General features: G+C 36.7%; 1 protein-coding gene across 4 annotated transcripts in view; it reads right to left on the bottom strand.

Annotated features, from left to right (window-relative positions):
* The window catches only part of LOC125678247 (centromere protein X-like), a 20,237-nt gene extending 4,247 nt beyond the window's left edge, over positions 1–15,990 (bottom strand). The window contains exons 1-4 of one of the 4 annotated variants that reach the window (XM_048916531.2): positions 15,886–15,990; positions 12,357–12,408; positions 9,505–9,558; positions 3,240–3,271 (exon numbers count right to left, since the gene is read on the bottom strand). In XM_048916531.2, coding sequence (XP_048772488.2) covers positions 3,240–3,271; positions 9,505–9,558; positions 12,357–12,408; positions 15,886–15,918 — 171 coding nt within the window. In that variant the 5' untranslated portion in view covers positions 15,919–15,990. Of the gene's footprint in view, positions 1–3,217; positions 3,272–9,504; positions 9,559–12,356; positions 12,409–15,380; positions 15,555–15,885 lie in introns of those variants that run through there. The other 3 variants (XM_048916532.2, XM_048916530.2, XM_056154659.1) reach the window with 3 other exon arrangements.
* Positions 15,991–22,856: the final 6,866 nt, after the last annotated feature.

The raw sequence follows: 22,856 nt of genomic DNA, 5'->3' as shown, positions 1-22,856 counted from the left end.
ATCTACTAGTCAGGGGCAACCACAATACCAAGTTTGATTTCCATCAGGTGAAGGGTTCTATAAAGATAATAAGCAGGTTTTTTTCATCCAGAGTGAATTGATTTATGTCCTTGTGAGATTTAAAATGATTGATTGATTGTATTGTGTTTAACGTCCCTCTCTAGAATTTTTCACTAATAAGGAGACATCACCAAAACCAGTGAAGGGCCTCAAATTTAGACCTATGTTCGGAACTTATGGCCATTGAGCAGTGAGGGTTCTATAGTGTGCCACACCTACTGTGACAAGGGACATATCCCTTCTCCAAGGACATCTCTGTGTGACATTCACACCTGATGCCAAGCGTTTGGCGATGGAACTGTCACTATACCTGTTTTAATGATTTAGGTCTGTCACGGCTGGGATTTGAACCCCGTCCTTCCGCATGTGGGGTTAACGCTCTACCTCTAGACCATCACGGCGGTACAGAGGAGTCATAATACCATAAGACATTCTTCCCACTAGGGTAATCTACTATTTAAAGTGCACAAGTATATACAAAGTTTAATGTCCGCCATGCAAAGAGTGCACAAGATATTGATCAGACAATATTTTCTTATGTCTAAAATAGTTTGACATGTGACCTCAAATTGATAGGGGTCATAAGCTCTTTAGAGGCTACCTATGTCTGTCAAGCAAAGGGTTCTCAAGATATTGAGCAGGTAATATATCTTCCCTTGTTTAAAGTATTTTGACCCCTGACCTTAGGAAGAAAAAGTGTACCTAGTTTTAGGTCTGTCAAACAAGCCAGGGGTCTCAAGATTTTTTTCTATGTCCAGTTTGACCTTTGATCTTGTAATCTTAGAATCATAAACTCATTCAGAAGAATCAGTGTACCAAGTTTTATGCCCGTCAAACAAAGGATTCTGAAGATGTTGAGCAGAGAGTATCTTGCTATGTCCAGTTTGAGACTTGACCTTTAACCTAATGTGACCTCAAAATCAATATGGGATATCTACTTCTTGGGGAAAACCAACATTTCATATCTGTCAAGGATTCTCAAGATATTGATTGGACAATATCTTCCAATGTCCAGAGAAGTTGGCCTTTAACTTCAAAATCAATTGGGGTCATTTACTCCTCTGGTAAAACTAGTGTATCAAGTTTGGTCTGTCAAGCAGAGTATTCTAAAGATGTTGAGCAGACAATATCTTGCTATGTCCAGTTTCAATTACCCTTGATTTTGTGACATCAATATCTAATTCTTAAGGAGAACCAGTATACCAAGTTTGATGTCTGTCAAACATTTTTAGCTCACCTGAGTCAAAGGCTCAAGTGAGCTTTTCTGATCACATTTTGTCCGGCGTCCGTCTGTCTGTCTGTCCGTCTGTCTGTAAACTTTTCACATTTTCATCTTCTTCTCATGAACCACTGGGCCAATTTCAACGAAACATGGCCAAAAGCATCCTTGGGTGAAGGGCTTTCAAGTTTGTTCAAATGAAGGGCCATGTCCCTTTCAAAGGGGAGATAATCACAAAAATGCAAAAATAGGGTGGGGTCATTTAAAAATCTTCTCAAGAACCACTGGGCTAGAAGAGCTGAAATTTACCTGAAAGTTTCCTGACATATTGCAGATTCAAGTTTGTTCAAATCATGAGCCCCGGGGGTAGGATGGGGCCACAGGGGGGATCAAAGTTTTACATACAAATATATAGGGGAAAACTTTAAAAATCTTCTTCTCAAGAACCACTAAGCCAGAAAAGCTGAGATTTACATGAAAGCTTCCTGACATAATGCAGATTCAAGTTTGTTCAAATCATGGGCCCCGGGGGTTGGATGGGGCCACAATAGGGGATCAAAGTTTTACATACAAATATATAGGAAAAATCTTTAAAAATCTTCTTCTCAAGAACCACTGAGCCAGAAAAGCTGATTTTTACATGAAAACTTTCTGACATAGTGCAGATTCAAGTTTGTTCAAATCATGGCCCCCGGGGGTAGGATGGGGCCACAAGGGGGATCAAAGTTTTACATACAAATATATAGTTAAAATCTTTTTCTCAATAACCACTGAGTCAGAAAAGCTGATATTTACAAGAAAACTTTCTGACATAGTGCAGATTCAAGTTTGTTCAAATCATGGCCCCCGGGGGGTAGGATGGGGCCACAAGTGGGGGGGGGGGGGGGGTTCAAAGTTTTACATACAAATATAGGAAAAAGCTTTAAAAATCTTCTTCTCAAGAACCATTGGGCCAAAGAAGTTGACATTTACATGAAAGCTTTCTGACATAGTGTAGATTCAAGTTTGCAAAGGGTAGTTTGGGCCATAACAGGGACCAAGGTTTTACATGCAAATATATATGGAAAGTCTTCAGATATGGGCCAAGGTGATTCAGGTGAGCGATGTGGCCCATGTGCCTCTTGTTCTTTTTCTACCCACTGACCAACAAGCACAAACCAATATGTCCCTCTTTTCGGAGGCATAATAAGTTTTAGGTTAAACAATAAATAATGAGTTTTAATTGAACAACTAGTTGTAAATTAATCTATAAACAACTAGCTTTAGGTTAAACCATAAATAATTAGCTTTAGGTTAAACTATGCATTTGTCAGATTTTGTCTATGTACTACCAAGATATGTGCTTGCAAATACAGGTTTGTTAAATTTGTACAAATAGATGACTGTAATTTACAGTAAAATTCATACTTTTCTTATGAAATACAGTTCTAATGAGCTGATTTTAAATTCTCAGTTATGCCTTTAAAGGGGCAAGATCAAAAGATTGATCTCAGATAAAAATCTAAATTCAAATAGTTAGGGAGAGGGAGGGTAAAAACTCCTATAAGTTTCTGTCATCCGTTACATCGATTACACTTTTGTGGAAAAAGACAAATGACTGTTGAAAACCACATAATATTACATTTTAATGAACATCTAATAGTTTTAATGTACACTTTTATTTGTGAATAAACAATAGAAAAGGTATACAGAGTGTTATTTATACTCGTATGTTTTTACTAGTTATTACGATTAGTTTCAACATTCATACTTAGTTTTAAGGGGGAGGGAGTCTTGGTGAAAACTATGTGAATTTAGTTTTTTGTCAGACATTGAACTTTTGATCTCGCCCCTAACAAGATGGTATTGCATTGTACAGAACCTATGAACATGTATTTATATCTACAGCACAAATAAACATAAAATTATTTCTATTTGAGTTAGAATTCTTAATTTTACCATTAAAAGAATATGCATGTACCTTGCCTTCCCTGATAGTTCTCAAAACAGCTTCTAAAATAAAAAAAATAAGAATGAATGAACCTGTATATAAAAATACATAAAGGGGTTTATAAGAAATTTATCATTATTACAGTAACTTAATCTGAAGAATCGGATCACGTCTCATTGACAGATGCAAAACGACACTTCGTATCTTATTTGATCTGATGATTTGTGCCTGTTAACTCGATGTGATATGACGTTTCAGATCAATTTACTGTAATTATATGTAAACCACACCAATCGAAATATATATATATACTGTATAATGGGTATTTTCTGCTGTTGTCCATTTTTGGCAAATTTTGTGGAAGGAAAAAATCCGCAAAAATTTCAATAACAACATATAAACATACATGTATATATAAAAGTATAAATGGGTATAATGCAAATGCACCTAAAACACAGAATACAATTTACTACCTTTAAGGAATCAAAATTCCAAAAATTACCTGTTATACGGTATATATACAACCATCACAAAAAAACTACTGTTACACAAAATATCATCAAGGGCAAAATAATTCTATATACAGTAAAACATGGTTACAGTGAACATACTTATAATGAATTTCTGCTTACAGCAAAGTGATTTTTCTTCCTTGTACTTTTAAAGCATAATATGAACTTATTGAAAAAACAAATTACATTTATAACAAATCAAAATCATTCGTCCCCAGCACTATGCTTAAGCATGTTTAACAGTAGTATATACACATACTCCAAGGTAGCTGTGGCTATAAATTAATAAATCACAGAAAACAAATTGTGGAGTGGCTCAGCATGGTGTGGTAGTATGTGAAATGTGGGGTGAAGTGGGGTATGGTGTTTTGTGGTGGGTTGTGGCATGGTTTGATTGCAGCGTGGCATGGTTTGATTGTAATGTGGCTTGGTTTGATTGTAGTGTGGCATGGTTTGATTGTAGCGTGGCATGGTTTGATTGTAATGTGGCATGGTTTGATTGTAGTGTGGCATGGTTTGATTGTAGTGTGGCATGGTTTGATTGTAGCGTGGCATGGTTTGATTGTAGCGTGGCATGGTTTGATTGTAGCGTGGCATGGTTTGATTGTAATGTGGCATGGTTTGATTGTAGTGTGGCATGGTTTGATTGTAGCGTGGAATGGTTTGATTGTAGCGTGGCATGGTTTGATTGTAATGTGGCATGGTTTGATTGTAGCGTGGCATGGTTTGATTGTAGTGTGGCATGGTTTGATTGTAGCGTGGCATGGTTTGATTGTAGTGTGGCATGGTTTGATTGTAATGTGGCTTGGTTTGATTGTAACTTGGCATGGTTTGATTGTAGTGTGGCATGGTTTGATTGTAATGTGGCTTGGTTTGATTGTAGTGTGGCATATGGTTTGATTGTAGCATGACATGGTTTGATTGTAATGTGGCATGGTTTGATTGTAGCGTGGCATGGTTTGATTGTAGCGTGGCATGGTTTGATTGTAATGTGGCTTGGTTTGATTGTAACTTGGCGTGGTTTGATTGTAGCATGGCATGGTTTGATTGTAGCGTGGCATGGTTTGATTATAGCGTGGCATGGTTTGATTGTAATGTGGCATGGTTTGATTGTAGCGTGGCATGGTTTGATTGTTGGTTTGATTGTAGTGTAGCATGGTTTGATTGTAGCATGGCATGGTTTGATTGTAGCGTGGCTTGGTTTGATTGTAACTTGGCATGGTTTGATTGTAGCATGGCATGGTTTGATTGTAGCGTGGCATGGTTTGATTGTAGCGTGGCTTGGTTTGATTGTAGCATGGCATGGTTTGATTGTAGTGTGGCATGGTTTGATTGTAGTGTGGCATGGTTTGATTGTAGCGTAGCATGGTTTGATTGTAGCGTGGCATGGTTTGATTGTAGTGTGGCACATGGTTGGATTGTAGCGTGGCATGGTTTGATTGCAGTGTGGCATGGTTTGATTGTTTGTTTGATTGTAGCATGGCTTGATTGTAGCATGGCACGGTTTGATTGTAGCGTGGCATGGTTTGATTGTAATGTGGCTTGGTTTGATTGTAACTTGGCGTGGTTTGATTGTAGCATGGCATGGTTTGATTGTAGCGTGGCATGGTTTGATTATAGCGTGGCATGGTTTGATTGTAATGTGGCATGGTTTGATTGTAGCGTGGCATGGTTTGATTGTTGGTTTGATTGTAGTGTAGCATGGTTTGATTGTAGCATGGCATGGTTTGATTGTAGCGTGGCTTGGTTTGATTGTAACTTGGCATGGTTTGATTGTAGCATGGCATGGTTTGATTGTAGCGTGGCATGGTTTGATTGTAGCGTGGCTTGGTTTGATTGTAGCATGGCATGGTTTGATTGTAGTGTGGCATGGTTTGATTGTAGTGTGGCATGGTTTGATTGTAGCGTAGCATGGTTTGATTGTAGCGTGGCATGGTTTGATTGTAGTGTGGCACATGGTTGGATTGTAGCGTGGCATGGTTTGATTGCAGTGTGGCATGGTTTGATTGTTTGTTTGATTGTAGCATGGCTTGATTGTAGCATGGCACGGTTTGATTGTAGCGTGGCATGGTTTGATTGTAATGTGGCATGGTTTGATTGTAGCGTGGCATGGTTTGATTGTAGCATGGCATGGTTTGATTGTAGCGTGGCATGGTTTGGTTGTAGCATGGCATGGTTTGATTGTAGTGTGGCATAGTTTGATTGTAGTGTGGCATATGGTTTGGTTGTAGCGTGGCATATGGTTTGATTATAGTGTGGCATGGTTTGATTGTAATGTGGCATGGTTTGATTGTAGTGTGGCATGGTTTGATTGTAGCGTGGCATGGTTTGATTGTAATATGGCATGGTTTGATTGTAGCGTGGCATGGTTTGATTGTAGCGTGGCATGGTTTGATTGTAGTGTAGCATGGTTTGATTGTAGCGTGGCATGGTTTGATTGTAGCGTGGCATGGTTTGATTGTAATGTGGCATGGTTTGATTGTAACTTGGCATGGTTTGATTGTAATGTGGCATGGTTTGATTGTAGCGTGGCATGGTTTGATTGTAATGTGGCATGGTTTGATTGTAATGTGGCATGGTTTGATTGTAACGTGGCATGGTTTGATTGTAGCGTGGCATGGTTTGATTGTAATGTGGCTTGGTTTGATTGTAACTTGGCATGGTTTGATTGTAACTTGGCATGGTTTGATTGAAGCATGGCATGGTTTGATTGTAACGTGGCATGGTTTGATTGTAACATGGCATGGTTTGATTGTAATGTGGCATGGTTTGATTGTTGGTTTGATTGTAGTGTAGCATGGTTTGATTGTAACGTGGCATGGTTTGATTGTAATGTGGCTTGGTTTGATTGTAACTTGGCATGGTTTGATTGTAGCGTGGCATGGTTTGATTGTAGCGTGGCATGGTTTGATTGTAGTGTGGCACATGGTTGGATTGTAGCGTGGCATGGTTTGATTGCAGTGTGGCATGGTTTGATTGTTTGTTTGATTGTAGCATGGCTTGATTGTAGCATGGCACGGTTTGATTGTTGGTTTGATTGTAGCGTGGCTTGGTTTGATTGTAATGTGGCATGATTTGATTGTAGCGTGGCATGGTTTGATTGTAGCATGGCATGGTTTGATTGTAGCGTGGCATGGTTTGGTTGTAGCATGGCATGGTTTGATTATAGTGTGGCTTGATTGTAGCATGGCACGGTTTGATTGTTGGTTTGATTGTAGCATGGCATGGTTTGATTGTAGCGTGGCATGGTTTGATTGTAGTGTGGCATATGGTTGGATTGTAGCATGGCATGGTTTGATTGCAGTGTGGCATGGTTTGATTGTTTGTTTGATTGTAGTGTGGCATGGTTTGATTATTGGTTTGATTGTAGCGTGGCATGGTTTGATTGTAATGTGGCATGATTTGATTGTAGCGTGGCATGGTTTGGTTGTAGCATGGCATGGTTTGATTATAGTGTGGCTTGGTTTGATTGTAGTGTGGCATATGGTTTGATTGTAATGTGGCATGGTTTGATTGTAGTGTGGCATGGTTTGATTGTAGCGTGGCATGGTTTGATTGTAGCGTGGCATGGTTTGATTGCAGCGTGGCATGGTTTGATTGTAGCGTGGCATGGTTTGATTGTAATGTGGCTTGGTTTGATTGTAACTTGGCATGGTTTGATTGTAATGTGGCATGGTTTGATTGTAGCGTGGCATGGTTTGATTGTAATGTGGCATGGTTTGATTGTAGTGTGGCATGGTTTGATTGCAGTGTGGCATGGTTTGATTGTTTGTTTGATTGTAGCATGTCTTGATTGTAGCATGGCAGGGTTTGATTGTTGGTTTGATTGTAGCGTGGCATGGTTTGATTGTAATGTGGCATGATTTGATTGTAGCGTGGCATGGTTTTATTGTAGCATGGCATGGTTTGATTGTAGCGTGGCATGGTTTGGTTGTAGCATGGCATGGTTTGATTATAGTGTGGCTTGGTTTGATTGTAGTGTGGCATATGGTTTGATTGTAGCGTGGCATGGTTTGATTGTAGCATGGCATGGTTTGATTGTAGCGTGGCATGGTTTGATTGTAGTGTGGCATATGGTTGGATTGTAACTTGGCATGGTTTGATTGTAATGTGGCATGGTTTGATTGTAGCGTGGCATGGTTTGATTGCAGTGTGGCATGGTTTGATTGTTTGTTTGATTGTAGCGTGGCATGGTTTGATTGTTGGTTTGATTGTAGCGTGGCATGGTTTGATTGTAATGTGGCATGATTTGATTGTAGCGTGGCATGGTTTGGTTGTAGCATGGCATGGTTTGATTATAGTGTGGCTTGGTTTGATTGTAGTGTGGCATATGGTTTGATTTTAGCGTGGCATGGTTTGATTGTAGCATGGCATGGTTTGATTGTAGCATGGCATGGTTTGATTGTAGCATGGCTTGATTGTAGCATGGCACGGTTTGATTGTTGGTTTGATTGTAGCATGGCATGGTTTGATTGTAGTGTGGCATATGGTTGGATTGTAGTGTGGCATATGGTTGGATTGCAGTGTGGCATGGTTTGATTGTTTGTTTGATTGTAGCATGGCTTGATTGTAGCATGGCACGGTTTGATTGTTGGTTTGATTGTAGCGTGGCATGGTTGGATTGTAGCGTGGCATGGTTTGGTTGTAGCGTGGCATGGTTTGATTATAGTGTGGCATGGTTTGATTGTAATGTGGCATGGTTTGATTGTAGCATGGCATGGTTTGATTGTAGCGTGGCATGGTTTGGTTGTAGCATGGCGTGGTTTGATTATAGTGTGGCTTAGTTTGATTGTAATGTGGCATGGTTTGATTGTAGCATGGCATGGTTTGATTATAGTGTGGCTTAGTTTGATTGTAGTGTGGCATATGGTTTGGTTGTAGCGTGGCATGGTTTGATTATAGTGTGGCATGGTTTGATTGTAATGTGGCATGGTTTGATTGTAGCATGGCATGGTTTGATTGTAGCGTGGCATGGTTTGGTTGTAGCATGGCGTGGTTTGATTATAGTGTGGCTTGGTTTGATTGTAATGTGGCATGGTTTGATTGTAGAGTGGCATGGTTTGATTGTAGCGTGGCATGGTTTGATTGTAGCGTGGCATGGTTTGATTGTAGTGTGGCATGGTTTGATTGTTGGTTTGATTGTAGCGTGGCATAGTTTGATTGTAGCGTGGCATGGTTTGATTGTAGCGTGCCATGGTTTGATTGTGGCGTGGCATGGTTTGATGTGGTTGGTTGTATATTGTTTAACGTCTCGCTGAAGAATTTTTGACTCATATGCAAACATCACCATTGCCGGTGAAGGGCTGCAAAATTCATGCCTATGCTTGGTGCTTACTGTCTTTGAGCACGGAGAGATCTTTATCACGCCACAACTGTTGTGACATAATTATTGGGGCCTTGGTTTTTGGAGTCTCATCAGAATGATTGCCCCATTTAGTCGACTCTTACGACAAAACAAGGGATACCGAGGACCTATTCTAACCTGGATTACCACAGGATGGTGTGGCATGAGAGTGTTTATTGTGGTATAACATGGTTTGGTGAGATGTGACAAGGTACAGTAAAATACACTTATAATGAAGTGATAAGGACAAACAATTTTCATTTGTTATAAATGTAATTTGTTATATCTAACAAGTTAATAATGTTATGAAACTACAGCAGAAAAAAATCACTTTGTTGTAAGCAGGAATTCATTATAAGTATGTTCACTGTAACTATTTTACTGTATTGTGTTCTGTGACATGGTTTAATGATTTATGAATGTCTACAATGAAACTCACCAGATACAAAAATTTTCAGAAGTTCTGTAATCAGACTCAGTGCTTCAGCATTTACTGAAAGAAAATTTTTGAAACATTATAAATTTATCTAAACATGGAGATGAAAGTTTTGTATATACAAGAGTCTGTAAAAAATTTTTATGAAACACAGTTGTCTATAAATCCCCCCTTTTAATACTCTCATATTCAGTCAATCTTTCAGGAAGCACCCATAACAAAAGGTCCTTATGATATATTCAATAGAACATCCCTGAGGATATCATTTTTCGAGGATGCATGTTCCACACAAAAAGATCAGCACACCCAGAGATGTGAGTCATGCAAACAAATCAATGATGTTGTGACTGAAGAAGAGAAGGAAGCAGCTATTGAAAGTTTTCAAAGACGCAGAAGAGGCAATGGAAAGGTTGCATTGTAGGAGCAACACAAGAGATGGCGAGATGGGAAGGAGTGGGACTACAAAAATTGCACTACACATTCAATTTTACTCAACATTTCCAACAACATCATCCTCGCCAGACGGGCCCTACGTACTTTGCGCAGCTTTGCTGAGTCCCAAGTATTGGTGTAAGAGTCGACAGTGTGTCAAAATAGCTGAACTACATTATATATGAAGATCAAACAATACATATTATTTTTAAATTCGATAATAAAGGTACAAATAGGAATGATATACTGTTTACAAGTATAGTAATTTTAATATCCATTTTTATTTTAAAGGAGCGGATGACACACTAACAAATGGCCCAAATGCAGTGATCAGCATGTTAGACTACACCCTTAATGAGAATGGATTGGAGATATAACATGCTCACTTCATGCAGACAACTGTTTTGGTGTATTGTTTAAAGATTACAAATAATATAGACTTGGGGTTGTTTAAGCTTTTGATACTAATAATGGTAGCAAGAACTATAAATGTATACTTCTATCAGGACAAAACAACAAGAGACCCATGGGCCACATCACTCACATGAGTCACCCTGGCCCTGTTGTTCAACTCATGTTCAGCTATTATGATTTTTAAAAGATTTTTTGTAAACTCTATTCCCATGAAAAATGTTGACCCCATATTTTTGCCCCAACCTAGCCCCATAGTGTCACAATATAACCATGATACGTTGTCACAAGATATATAATTATGATTGTATCTTGTTTAACGTCTCTCTCGAGAATTTTTCACTCATATGGACATATAATAATTATGGTATGAAATGTAAGGTCTTGCCATAAGGAATCTATATACAAAATATGAATTCCGTATCTTAAACAGTTCACAGGATATAGTATAGATTAACTTTTCTTAAAAGTAGGTCAAAATCCAAGGTCAAAGTTACAAGGTAAAAAATCTTGGTACCAAAAGAAAGGTCTTGTCACAAGGACTGCACACATGAAATATGAAAGATGTACCATGACACTCCATTCAAAAGTTATGAACAAGGTTAAAGTTTCAATAAAAGGTTTTTTTTAAATATGGGTCAAACATTAAGGCCAACGTCACATGGTCAATCATCATGACATCAAATAAAATTTCTTGCCATAAGGAATCTATATACTACTGTTCACAAGAAATAAAATTATGAAATATGAGAGCACTATCACTCACCATTCAAAAGTTATGAACAAGGTTAAGTTTCAGACAGACAAGACAAAAACAATATGCTCCCCTGACTCTAGTCATGGGGGCAAATAAAATGAATAAACACAACTTGGGAATATTTTCATTTTGATATGATTTAGTGTGGTCCTGCTAATCTTGAAAAAAAATTGTTTTAATTTGCCATATATTCCAATATCAGACTTTGATCTCCTATTATGGCCCCACCCTACTTCTGGGGCCCTTGAATTGAACAATTTAAATTTACACTACCTGATGATGCTTGCATATCAATATGACTAATCATTGACCTGCTGTTCTTGAGAAGATTTTTAAAAGAGGATTCCTGGTATATTCCCATATAAAACTTTGATCCCTTAATGTGACCCCCTTACCCCCAGGGGTCGAGATTTGAACAAACTTTAATAAATAATACCTGGGAATGCTTGCATGTTAATATGTCATATCATGGCCCTGCTGTTATTGAGAAGATTTTTCCAATATATAGGTGTATTCTAATGTATAACTTTGATCCCCTATTGTGGCCTCACCCTATCCCCAGGGACAACAATTTGAATCTGCACTATCTGGGGGATGTTTGCATGCATATTAATATGAGTAATCAAGACCCTCATTATTTAAAGATTTAACCTATATACCCCTCATTTACAACTTTGACCCTCCCCCTAAGCCCTATTGTTGCTCAACCCAAGGGGTCATGATTTGAAAAAACTGGAATCTACATTGTCAGGAAGCTTTCATATAAGTTTCAGTTTTTCTGGCCTAGTGGTTCTTGAGAAGATTTTTAAAGAATCCCACCCTATTTTTCTATTTTTTGCATTTTCTATTTATTCCTTTAGAATAAGCATAGCCCTTCGTTTTAACAAACTTGAATCCCCTTTACTCAAGATTGATTTGTGCCAAGTTTGTTAGCAGAGTTGCGTCACAAATCTCGGCTTTTTAAAAATTGGCTATTGATGGGCGTCCAGGCGACATCCACAAGCCAAGTTATAAACTATTACACTAAACTGACAACTAGACTAGTAATGCCTTTACATCATTTTGTGCATAGTTTGTAAAAATGTAACTTTTATTGTTTTTTAGTGTCGATGCAGCAAGAAATTCTAACTCAACTTGATTAATTTGATATATAATTTTGAAATTTTACTTTCAAATGGCATATCGATTTTCAAGATCAGTGACAGCGTAATAAAAGCAAATGTTTTCAGAATCATCCAAACATGTTGCCTGTTACCTTTGGTGTTTTCCTCTCTGAAGAAATGCAGCAAAATATTTTGAACAGTTCTCTGAAAATAAAATGAATATATTATAAATATACTGTTCAAATTATGCTAGACAAAAAAATCAATTTATGCACCCAGGGGTGCATGAGCCGAGTTGCATGGGATACATTGTAAAGTCAGGAATGATCCTTCACAGAAGTAATAGACTGGAGTTAATCCATTATGTCATCCAAATTCCAAAGTAACATACTAGAACACAATTTCTTTTTCTTTTATTCTCGGTTGATATTTCGGCTGATTTCCCGAAAATCAATAGTTTTCCCTACCTAGTATCAACAATCTAGTTTGACCTTTTATCTATTTTCTCCAAAATCTAAATTGGTCTTCCTTACCTGATACCTTACCCACCCAACAATACCTCCAAATTTCAATTGATTCAGATTTAAACTTTTAGAGTTATCATGCAGATCCAAATATTTCTAAAATTTTCAATCTTTTTTCAGGACTGTGACCTTGACCTTTATCTCCAAAATCAATAGGGGGTCTTCCTAACCTGCTATCCAACAATATAACCAAGTTTCATTTGATTCAGTTTTAAACTTTTCGAGTTACTGTCCAGAAACCATATTTGTCTGAAGTTTTCAATCTATTTTCGGTCACTGTGACCTTTGCCTTTGTTCTTCAAAATCAATAGGGGCCTTGCTTTGCTGGTATCCAACAATATATCCAAGTTTCATTTGATTCAAATTTAAAAAAAATTTAGTTATCCTCCTGAAACCAAAATTTTTGGAATTTTAAATCTATTTTCGGTCACTGTGACCTTGACCTTTGACCTATTTTCTCCAAAATCAATAGGGGTCTTCCTTACCTGGTACATAACAATATTGTTAAGTATTATTTGATTCAGATTTAAACTTTCTGAGTTATCCGGAAACCAAATTTTTCTGAAATTTTTATTCTATTTTCGGTCACTGTGACCTTGACCTTTGACCTATTTTCTCCAAAATCAATAGGGGTCTTTCTTACCTTGTACATAACAATATCTTTAAGTATCATTTGATTCAGATTTAAATTTTCTGAGTTATCATCCGGAAACCAAATTTTTCTGAAATTTTCATTCTATTTTTGGTCACTGTGACCTTGACCTTTGACCAGTTTTCTCCAAAATTATTAGGGGTCTTCCTTACCTGGTACCCAACAATATCTCAAAGTTTCATTTGATTAGATTGTAAACCTTTCGAGTTATCATCCGGAAACCAATTGTTGACGCACGACCGCCCGCAACTCGGCTAATAAAAGATATTATAATATCACAGAGTACAATACTATATCCCGCTTCAGACGGAAATGAAAAGATCTCATTGATTAAATGCACATTGTATTCTACCATGAATTAACTCCATATCCTGTGCCTGATTTTTAACATTTGGTATATGATTTCATCTCTAAAACATCATAGAGTACACAGCATAACATCATAATAAATGCCGCAGAGTTCGAAATTACCTCATGGCTGTAAGTCCAAGACTAGTAAAAAATATGTTGGACTAGTAAACTCTCTATAGCACTAGTCCATACGGACTAGTGAAAATCCGAAAATCAATCTTGAATTGGTTAAGATATTACCAAATTTGTCCGAATCTCTTACTAGATGTTTGAACTTATAGTCGATTACCTCCATGGTTAAGACCGGCGAACATTAAGTGGCAAGAAATGAAATATACAGCATTTGTGATGTTCATCTGTTACAGTAAAAACATTTGATGTCACAATGCATTGGGTGGGTGCTAACTTAATGTTACCCGGTCTTAAGTGTTTGGTTGACATCGACATGCTGATCTGGACATTTATAAAAAGGGGTTACGTGATTAACTCTGAGGTTACTGTATGCTTCTGAAGATCTTGAATGCAAAATAAAGTTTGGTAGTCTTTTTCTTCTGTAGATGTCAGAAACTGAACTGTTTGCAACTGTGGTGTGTTTGGTTGGATTAAATACTATTGAATAAAATGAAGATAATTTAATATGACAAACTGGACGGACTAGTGAAATGCTTTGCGGACTAGTAAACATCAGTAGTCACTAGTTTGTACGTACTAGTGCTTGAAAAAGTTCATTTCGAACTCTGTAATCATGAATGGTGTAACATTACATCATAATTATGATAAATGATGTTAAGTCAAATCATGCCATGGTAAAGACAGATACAAAACAGTTTATTTAAGAAATGAACAGCACTTTTGAGCTGTTCTTGGTCAGTATGAACGGATTTGGATTTGAGGCAAATTCTGTGAATCAAGCTAACGATTCACAGAGAATTTGCCTCAAATCCAAATCCGTTCATATTGACCATGAACAGCTCTAAAGTGCTGTTCATTTCTTATATTTATATTCATTTACTAAATCACCGTTTGTTTACATTGCTTCTATTTTGTTGCATAAAAAACTCCTAGCCTCTGTCACAGTTGTATTGTGATGTACGTCAACACATTAGGGCTGCAACGGGTATCCGACATAACCGAAAACCGCGGGCTGTGTTGTTAGGGTCGGGTTCGGTTCCATTTTTACGTATTTCGGTTCGGGTTTGGTTTTTAAAATAGAATCATTATATGTAGTCAAAATCCTCAAAGGTGGCTGTATTTTGATCAATTGTTAAGTGATGGCATTGTGGACAAAACTGTGAATAATGACAGTATATGTAAGATATGTCAGACACATTGAAAATACGCAACAGAAGCAACATCGTCATTGACAAAACATTGAAAGCATGGATGGAAACTAGCAGAATGTCAATTAATGCTGTTTCTAGTACCATGGATGTCGAGTCTAAACCTCAGTCCACATCCCCGAGTAATTATTGTGACAAACTACAATAAAGGTTTTTGATTTTAACTTCATATTAGATTTTTTAAATAGTTATATAGACCCGAGCCGAAATACCCAAACCCCAAGTAAAAAAATTAGAACCGACCCGACCCGAACATTTTTGGAATCATGACAGCCCTACAACACATAGACATGACGTCACACTTCTCACCCTGCCTTTCATCAAAAATGCACGGTGCACTGTATTTTGGAGGTAGGAGACCGCAATATTGGGATAATAATCCAAGTAAGTTCACAATCTTAATCCGAGGTGTGACTTGCGAAATCTTTGTAACACTTGTTGTATTTTTTTCAAAACATCATACGCTCTCTCAGTCCCGTGCTTTAAGCTAGTTCATAATCCGTTCATAGTCAATATGAATAGGGCAAATATAGTCTGGGATGAACACCCAAATGGTCAGTATGTAACAAATCCGAATGAGAAATGTTTTTGTTAATGAGTTTGGCCTTTGGGGTTGTGTTATTTAGTACATTTGATGTTCTTCCACTTTGATAGAATCGCCGAACTTTGGGGGCCTTTGTCATGTACTCACTATGAACTTAACCACTCCTCAGAACCCAACTTTACTTCGTGGACACATCATTCAGAGGCAAGTTACGCCCCCCCCCCCCCCCCCCCCCCCCCCCCCCCCCCCCATATCTCCTAAAAATCTTACCTCTTTAAAATTTGCGCCACCTGAGGCTGACATATTTACAGCGGATATGAATCCATTCTCTCACCAGAGGGCGTGTAAAGCTCGGTGAATGATTCGGTCTTTTCCGTCCAAAAGCTTCGGAGGCTTCACCGTGTACAATGCCATATGCGGGGACCGTGGTGTCTTTCAAAGTGTTGAAAGACTGATTGTGTTTAATTAAGGAGATACTCTACATCGTCAAAATGGCTGATTTCCTTTATACACCTGGGAGAAAATACAAATTTAAGCAATATTAGTCTATAGTCCTTTCAGATTTAATTGCAAAGCTGAGTAACTCAGTAGGTTAGCACGTTGACTGTCTATTAAATTTAGATACATTTAGTGTTTTAAAGGCCGTCGGCTGCTGAACTGTAGATCGCGGGTTCGAGTCCAGAAGGGGTTTTATTTTTTTCGGGGTGTGGGTGTTTTTTGTTGTTTTTTTTTTTTTCCAGATTACTTTCTACTAAAACTATTTTTTCTACATGTAGTTTCCATTCAAAGTAAATGTTTATGGTCGAAAAAACTTGGATTGATTGATTGTATGTTGTTTAACGTCCCTCTCGAGAATTTTTCACTCATATGGAAAGTGCCGGTGAAGGGCTGCAAAATTTAGGCCTTTGCTTACGGCCTTTGAGCAGATATAGGGTTCTTTATCGTGCCACACCTGCTGCACACATATATGACACGGGGCTTCGGTTTTTGCGGTCTCATCCGAAGAATCGCCCCATTTAGTCGCCTCTTACTACAAGCAAGGGGTACTGAGGACCTGGATCCCCACGGGATAAAAAAAAAATTGGACTTTATGCGATAGGGAGGAAGATTTCTCATCTATGGAGCACCAAATTAACATAAACTCAAATAATTGAAGGTATTGTTGCTCTCATCAAATGAATTAATGCGCGCTTCAATTCAATTATTGCTCTCATCAATTGAATTAATGCGCGCATCAGTTGAATTCATGAGAGCAATAATTGATTTAAGGAGGTGCTTTACATCGTCATAATGGCTGACTTCCTTCTAAAACATGGTGTAAAATATAAATATCAGCAATCTTTGTCTATTCATTTAAAAAATTCTCGCCTAGTAGAGTAGCTCAGTAGGTTAGCACGTCAACTGCTGAACTGTAGATCGGGTGTTTAAGTCTAGCAGGGGTTTTAAATTTTTCTCAGATTGCTTTCAACTAAAACTGTATTTTTTAACTAAATAAAGTACATTTGAAAATTTTCAATTTCAAAACATAATCCCCACTTTTCATCGGCCATATCGAATTTCCCTGGTGCAGCATATACCTCCTTAGTGCGCGCATTAATTCAATTATTGCTCTCTTCTATTCAATTGATGAGAGCATCAATTGAATTAATGAGAGCAATAATAGATTTGATGTGCGCATTAATTCAATTATTGCTCTCTTCTATTCAATTGATGAGAGCATCAATTGAATTAATGAGAGCAATAATAGATTTGATGTGCGCATTAATTCAATTATTGCTCTCTTCTATTCAATTGATGAGAGCATCAAATGAATTAATGAGAGCAATAATAGATTTGATGTGCGCATTAATTCAATTATTGCTCTCTTCAATTCAATTGATGAGAGCATCAATTTCGTAGAAATATTGCTCGCAATAATTAATTTAGAGCTCGGTAAAAATAATTTGATGATCTCTCTTTAATTGTTTACAATGCTTTTATATAAGGAATTAAAGCGCGCATTCAATTAAAGAGATAATTAATTCAATTGTGGATATGTTGAATTTAAGATATCGTTAATTATATAGTTGCTCTCTCTAAAAGAATTATTGCTCTCTTCAGATGAATTAAATATATCATTAATTCAATTAAAGAGAGAAGTTTTATTTTTCTTTTATCAGACCTATTCTTGAAATGTTGACGTAATATGGGATAATATTTCTACTGAACTTGGTCATAAAATCGAACATCTTAATCAAGAAGCAGCCAGAATCATAACTGGGGTACAAAACTTACAAATATACTTAATCCTTATAAAGAATTGGGTTGGGAACCGCTTGAAAGCAGAGGGAAAAAACATAAAATTATCCAATTTCATAAAATGGTCCACGGCCTAGTTCCCGAGTACTTGTGTAATCTTGTTCCTCCCAAAATATATATGAATCCCACTCGCATAACACAAGACAAGCTGACAATATTTTACAAACCAAATGTAAAACCACGCAATACAAAAATTCATTTCTGCCCAGTAGTATCTCTCTGTGGAATAGTCTTCCTGACGATGTGAAAAACAACCCCTCAATATCAAATCTCAACAGGCATTTGAACATACATAATAAATCCCCTCCGCCATACTTTCTCATAGGTTCACGACAATCTCAGGTTTTACATGCACGTCTATGAATGAATTCCAGTTCATTAAAGTATCATTTATTCACAGAAAATATTGTCGACAGTCCTTTATGCTTATGTGGTGAAGTAAAAGACAGCAAACATTATCTCTTAGAATGCCCATTGTACCATCAACTCAGGGTCAGGTATCTTTTAAATCTATCCCAATTGTGTAACATTAACACAAATACTCTGCTCTTTGGAAATTCACACTTATCAGTATCTGAAAACATAACTATATTTCAATCAGTACATTAATTTATTATTCAAAGTAAAAGATTTGCTGTACCCTATAAAACCTGATATATCAGTAATACTTTCACTTGCACTCTAGTATTTGCCTTTTGTATATGTTCTAAATGATGTTGAAATATTCACACAACCTCATCACACATTGTCATCACCATTGTTTTATCATTATTTTGTATGTACATGTAAATGACGAATCGCATATATATGTTTATGCCATAACCATAACACGATTCTGATTTATTAATGTAAAATAGGAGACAGATTCATATAAGTGCTAGCACTTGTTTCCGAATCCTGTTCATTTTGCATCTGTTTGTATGTTTCATGTAATGCTTCATTTGATTAATAAATATAGTTTAAAACAATTGAAGAGAGCAATAATTGAATTAATGCGCGCATTAAATCATTTATTGTTCTCATCAATTGATTTAATGCGCGCATTATATCAATTATTGCTCTCTTCAATTGAATTGTAGCGCGCATAAATTAAATTGTTGATATCATTAATTCATTTGAAGAGATCATTAATTCAATTAAAGCACGCTTCAATTTAGCTGAAGAATTAATGCTATCATCAATTCAATTAATGCGCGCAATAATTCAGAATTGAAGATACGATATCATTAATTATTTGATGAGATCTTTAATTAAATTGTTGCGCGCATCAAATGAATTGGTGATATCTGGCCCGTGGGGATCCGGGTTAGAATAGGTCCTCAATACCCCTTGCTTGTCGTAAGAGGCGACTAAATGGGGCGGTCCTTCGGATGAGACCGCAAAAACCGAGGTCCGTGTCACACCAGGTGTGGCACGATAAAGATCCCTCCCTGCTCAAAGGCCATAAGTCCCGAGCATAGGCCTAAATTTTGCAGCCCTTCACCGGCAGTTGTGACGTCTCCATATGAGTGAATTATTCCCGAGTGGGACGTTAAACAACATACAATCAATCAATCAAATAATTTGAGATATCTTCAATTATTTGAGTTTATGTTAATTTGGCGCTCCATACTCATCGGCCACACCGAAAAGTATACCTGACGCACATACTTCTACATTGTCGTTCGTGTTGTGAGCATTTCGAAAGAGTTCTAGACTCCCCAAATGCTAGTGCTACATGTTGCTCGTCAATAACTAGCGTGTTCCGTGCTATACTTTTGACTGTCTAGACAAACAGTCATACAGTCTTTGAATATTTGTCGATCTACTTTCTTCTCCTGAAATTCACAGACCCTGCATGCGACATTGTACAATTCACAGACCCCGCGCTACACCAATCACGATCCCCGCATGTGACATTGTACAATTCACAGACCCCGCGCTACACCAATCACGATCCCCGCATGTGACATTGTACAATTCACAGACCCCGCGCTACACCAATCGCGGTCCCCGCATGTGACATTGTACACGGTGATCATGTTGAACAAAAGTAAAATAAGTTTAAAATAATCACCAAAAATAAAAGAAAATATTATTGAACACTTTATATCTGCATATCAACCCCTAGATCTAGGCTAGTAGCATTTTAATCAAGTTTATCTTTTGTTTTCATGCTGCATGTAAAATTGTTCAAAGCATGCAAATAGAATTGGGGGAGGGGGGTTTATATCATTTTAAACTCGGAGTGTATGGGGTGCCAAATTAACATAAACTCAAATAATTGAATATATCTTCAATTATTTGAAGATATCATCAATTCAATTATTGTTCTCTTTAATTGAATTAATGCGCGCATCAATTGAATTAACGAGAGCAATAATTGATTTAATGCGCACATTAATTCAATTATTGTTCTCTTCAATTCAATTGATGAGGGCATCAATTTCGTAGAAATATTCCTCGCAATAATTAATTTAGAGTTCGGTATAAATAAATTGATGATCTCTTTAATTCAATGGAAGATATCTTTAATTATTTCTTTTAAAGAGAACAACAATTCAATTAAAGAGATCATTAATTCAATTATGGATATGTTGAATTGAAGATATCTTTAATTACATTGTTGCTCTCTTTAAAAGAATTATTGCTCTCGTCAAATGAATTAAAGATATCATTAATTCAATTGAAGAGAGCAATAATTGATTTAATGCGCGCAATATATATATTATTGCTCTCATCAAATGAATTAATGCGCGTATCAATTCAATTACTGCTCTCGTCAATTGATTTAATGCGCGCATTATATCAATTATTGCTCTCTTCGATTGAATTGTAGCGCGCATCAATCATTATTTCATTTGAAGAGATCATTAATTCAATTAAAGCGCGCATCAATTCAGCTGAAGAATTAATGCTATCATCAATTCAATTAATGCAGAATTGAAGATATCATTTTATTTAAAGAGAGATTTAATTAAATTATTGCGCGCATCAAATGAATTGATGATACCTTCAAATAATTGAAGATCTCTTCAATTGTTTGAGTTTATGTTAATTTGGCGCTCCATAGGGGTGATGGATTCGCATCCTCAATTCATCTTCATTTTGTGTTCATGGCATATATGTATATAGTCTTTACCAATGGAATTAATTGAAATATTTGATTTTTTTTTAAAGAAAAGAAATTGTAAACAAAACAAAAAAAAATAATAAATCTACAGTACATCGAAAATAGCACATTAGGATGATAAAATCTTCAAGAAATCTTAAGGCGGTGATTATAACATAAGAAGAATAAAATAATCGTCAGATAAAAATGATATGATTGAGCAATAATTGATTCGATAGCAATACTTGATTTGATGTGCGCATTAATTCAGTTGATGAGAACAATAATTTTATTTGATGTGCGCATCCATTCAATTATTGTTCTCATAGATTTGATTAACGTGATTGCTCTCAAATTTACGACGCCTTTGTACAAGAAAATAATGCGCTATAAAGAGAGCAATAAATCATTGATTAAATTGTGGATATGTTGAATTGAAGATATCTCGAATTTGATAGTTGCTCTATCTCTAAAACAACTGTTGCGCGCATCAATTGAATTTAAAATGATATCACTACTTCAATTAAAGAGAGCAATAATTCAAGTATTGCGTGCATCAAATTAGCAGAATAATTGATCAGCTATTATCATTTCAATTGATACATACGATAATTAAAAAAACGAAGACATCGTTAATCATTTGAAGAGATCTTTAATTGAATTTTTTTAGCGCATCAAATTAATTGATGCATGATATTTTCAAATAATTAAAGACATCTTCAATATATTTGAGTTTATAAATGTTAATTTGGTACTCCATATATATGTAAGTACACAGTCATTAAGTAGAATGCTGTCTGACGTGTTTCAACTCGGTTATTATAGGCCGTTCTTTACATACAGATTTTGACTACGGATCACTCTGTTTATCCGGTCAAGATAGAAGGCTCACAGCGGGTGTGACCGATCCGACCGATAGGGGGTGCTGATTGCCTGAGTTACTCCGCCTATGGGTACCTAATCACACTTTTGGTGTTTCCAAGGGTCCATGTTTGCCCTACTCCTAATTTTGTACTCTCTAGTCTCTATAGGATTGTGAGATTGATCAATTTTTTATGTTCATTTTTCACCCACCACTTCCTCTTGTTTATGATCATGACGTCAAACAAAGCCATGTTATCATGCACATCTAGACACATCGACGACGTTTTATCTATTAACAATACTCATTTTCATTAATATGTTAATATGATTAAGTGATTGCAGTTTTACGCCGTTTTGGCAATATTTCAGCCATTTTACGGTGTTATGTTAATATGACGGTTTTGTATTTACAGATTAGATTATTTTACGACCATAGAATTTGCGAAATGCCGACTTCAAACGACAACGTTGTATTGCAAAATGAGATCATTATAACAGCCACATTTGAAAAATGCTGACTTTAAACGAGACTGTTGAAACCCGTGTAATAACAACTTGTTCATCAGTTGCCATCTCGATTAAACAACTGATCATACGCAGAATATGCTCTATCGCATCGAATTAGTTGAGAGACATGAACACCATATGCAAGTGATAATGTAATATTGCTACATAAGTATAAGAATTTGACGATGGAGAAGCTGAAGTGCCCAGTTTGTCATAAAACAGAGTTTTTAGTTAGCTGTTACGTTCAATGTGTTCAATAAAATGTCCAAATATGAAGTATATATGGAAGATTCTGTGGTGTCCTCTAATTCGATTTCCCTAAGATATATTGAATATTGAATGTTTTCTTTTCATATACGTGAACGTAGTTCTTAGTTTTTAAACATACTCTGCCTTACAAGAATTAATACAAAAGCAGGTCAGCTAATGAAGGAGCACAATTCGTTCCCTTGAGAATTCCAACAGACTGTTGGAAGACCTG

This window comes from Ostrea edulis, chromosome 2 (genome assembly GCF_947568905.1).
Source record: "Ostrea edulis chromosome 2, xbOstEdul1.1, whole genome shotgun sequence".
Classification (NCBI taxonomy): Eukaryota; Metazoa; Mollusca; class Bivalvia; order Ostreida; family Ostreidae; genus Ostrea; species Ostrea edulis.
This window is presented reverse-complemented; position numbering and strand designations above follow the sequence as displayed.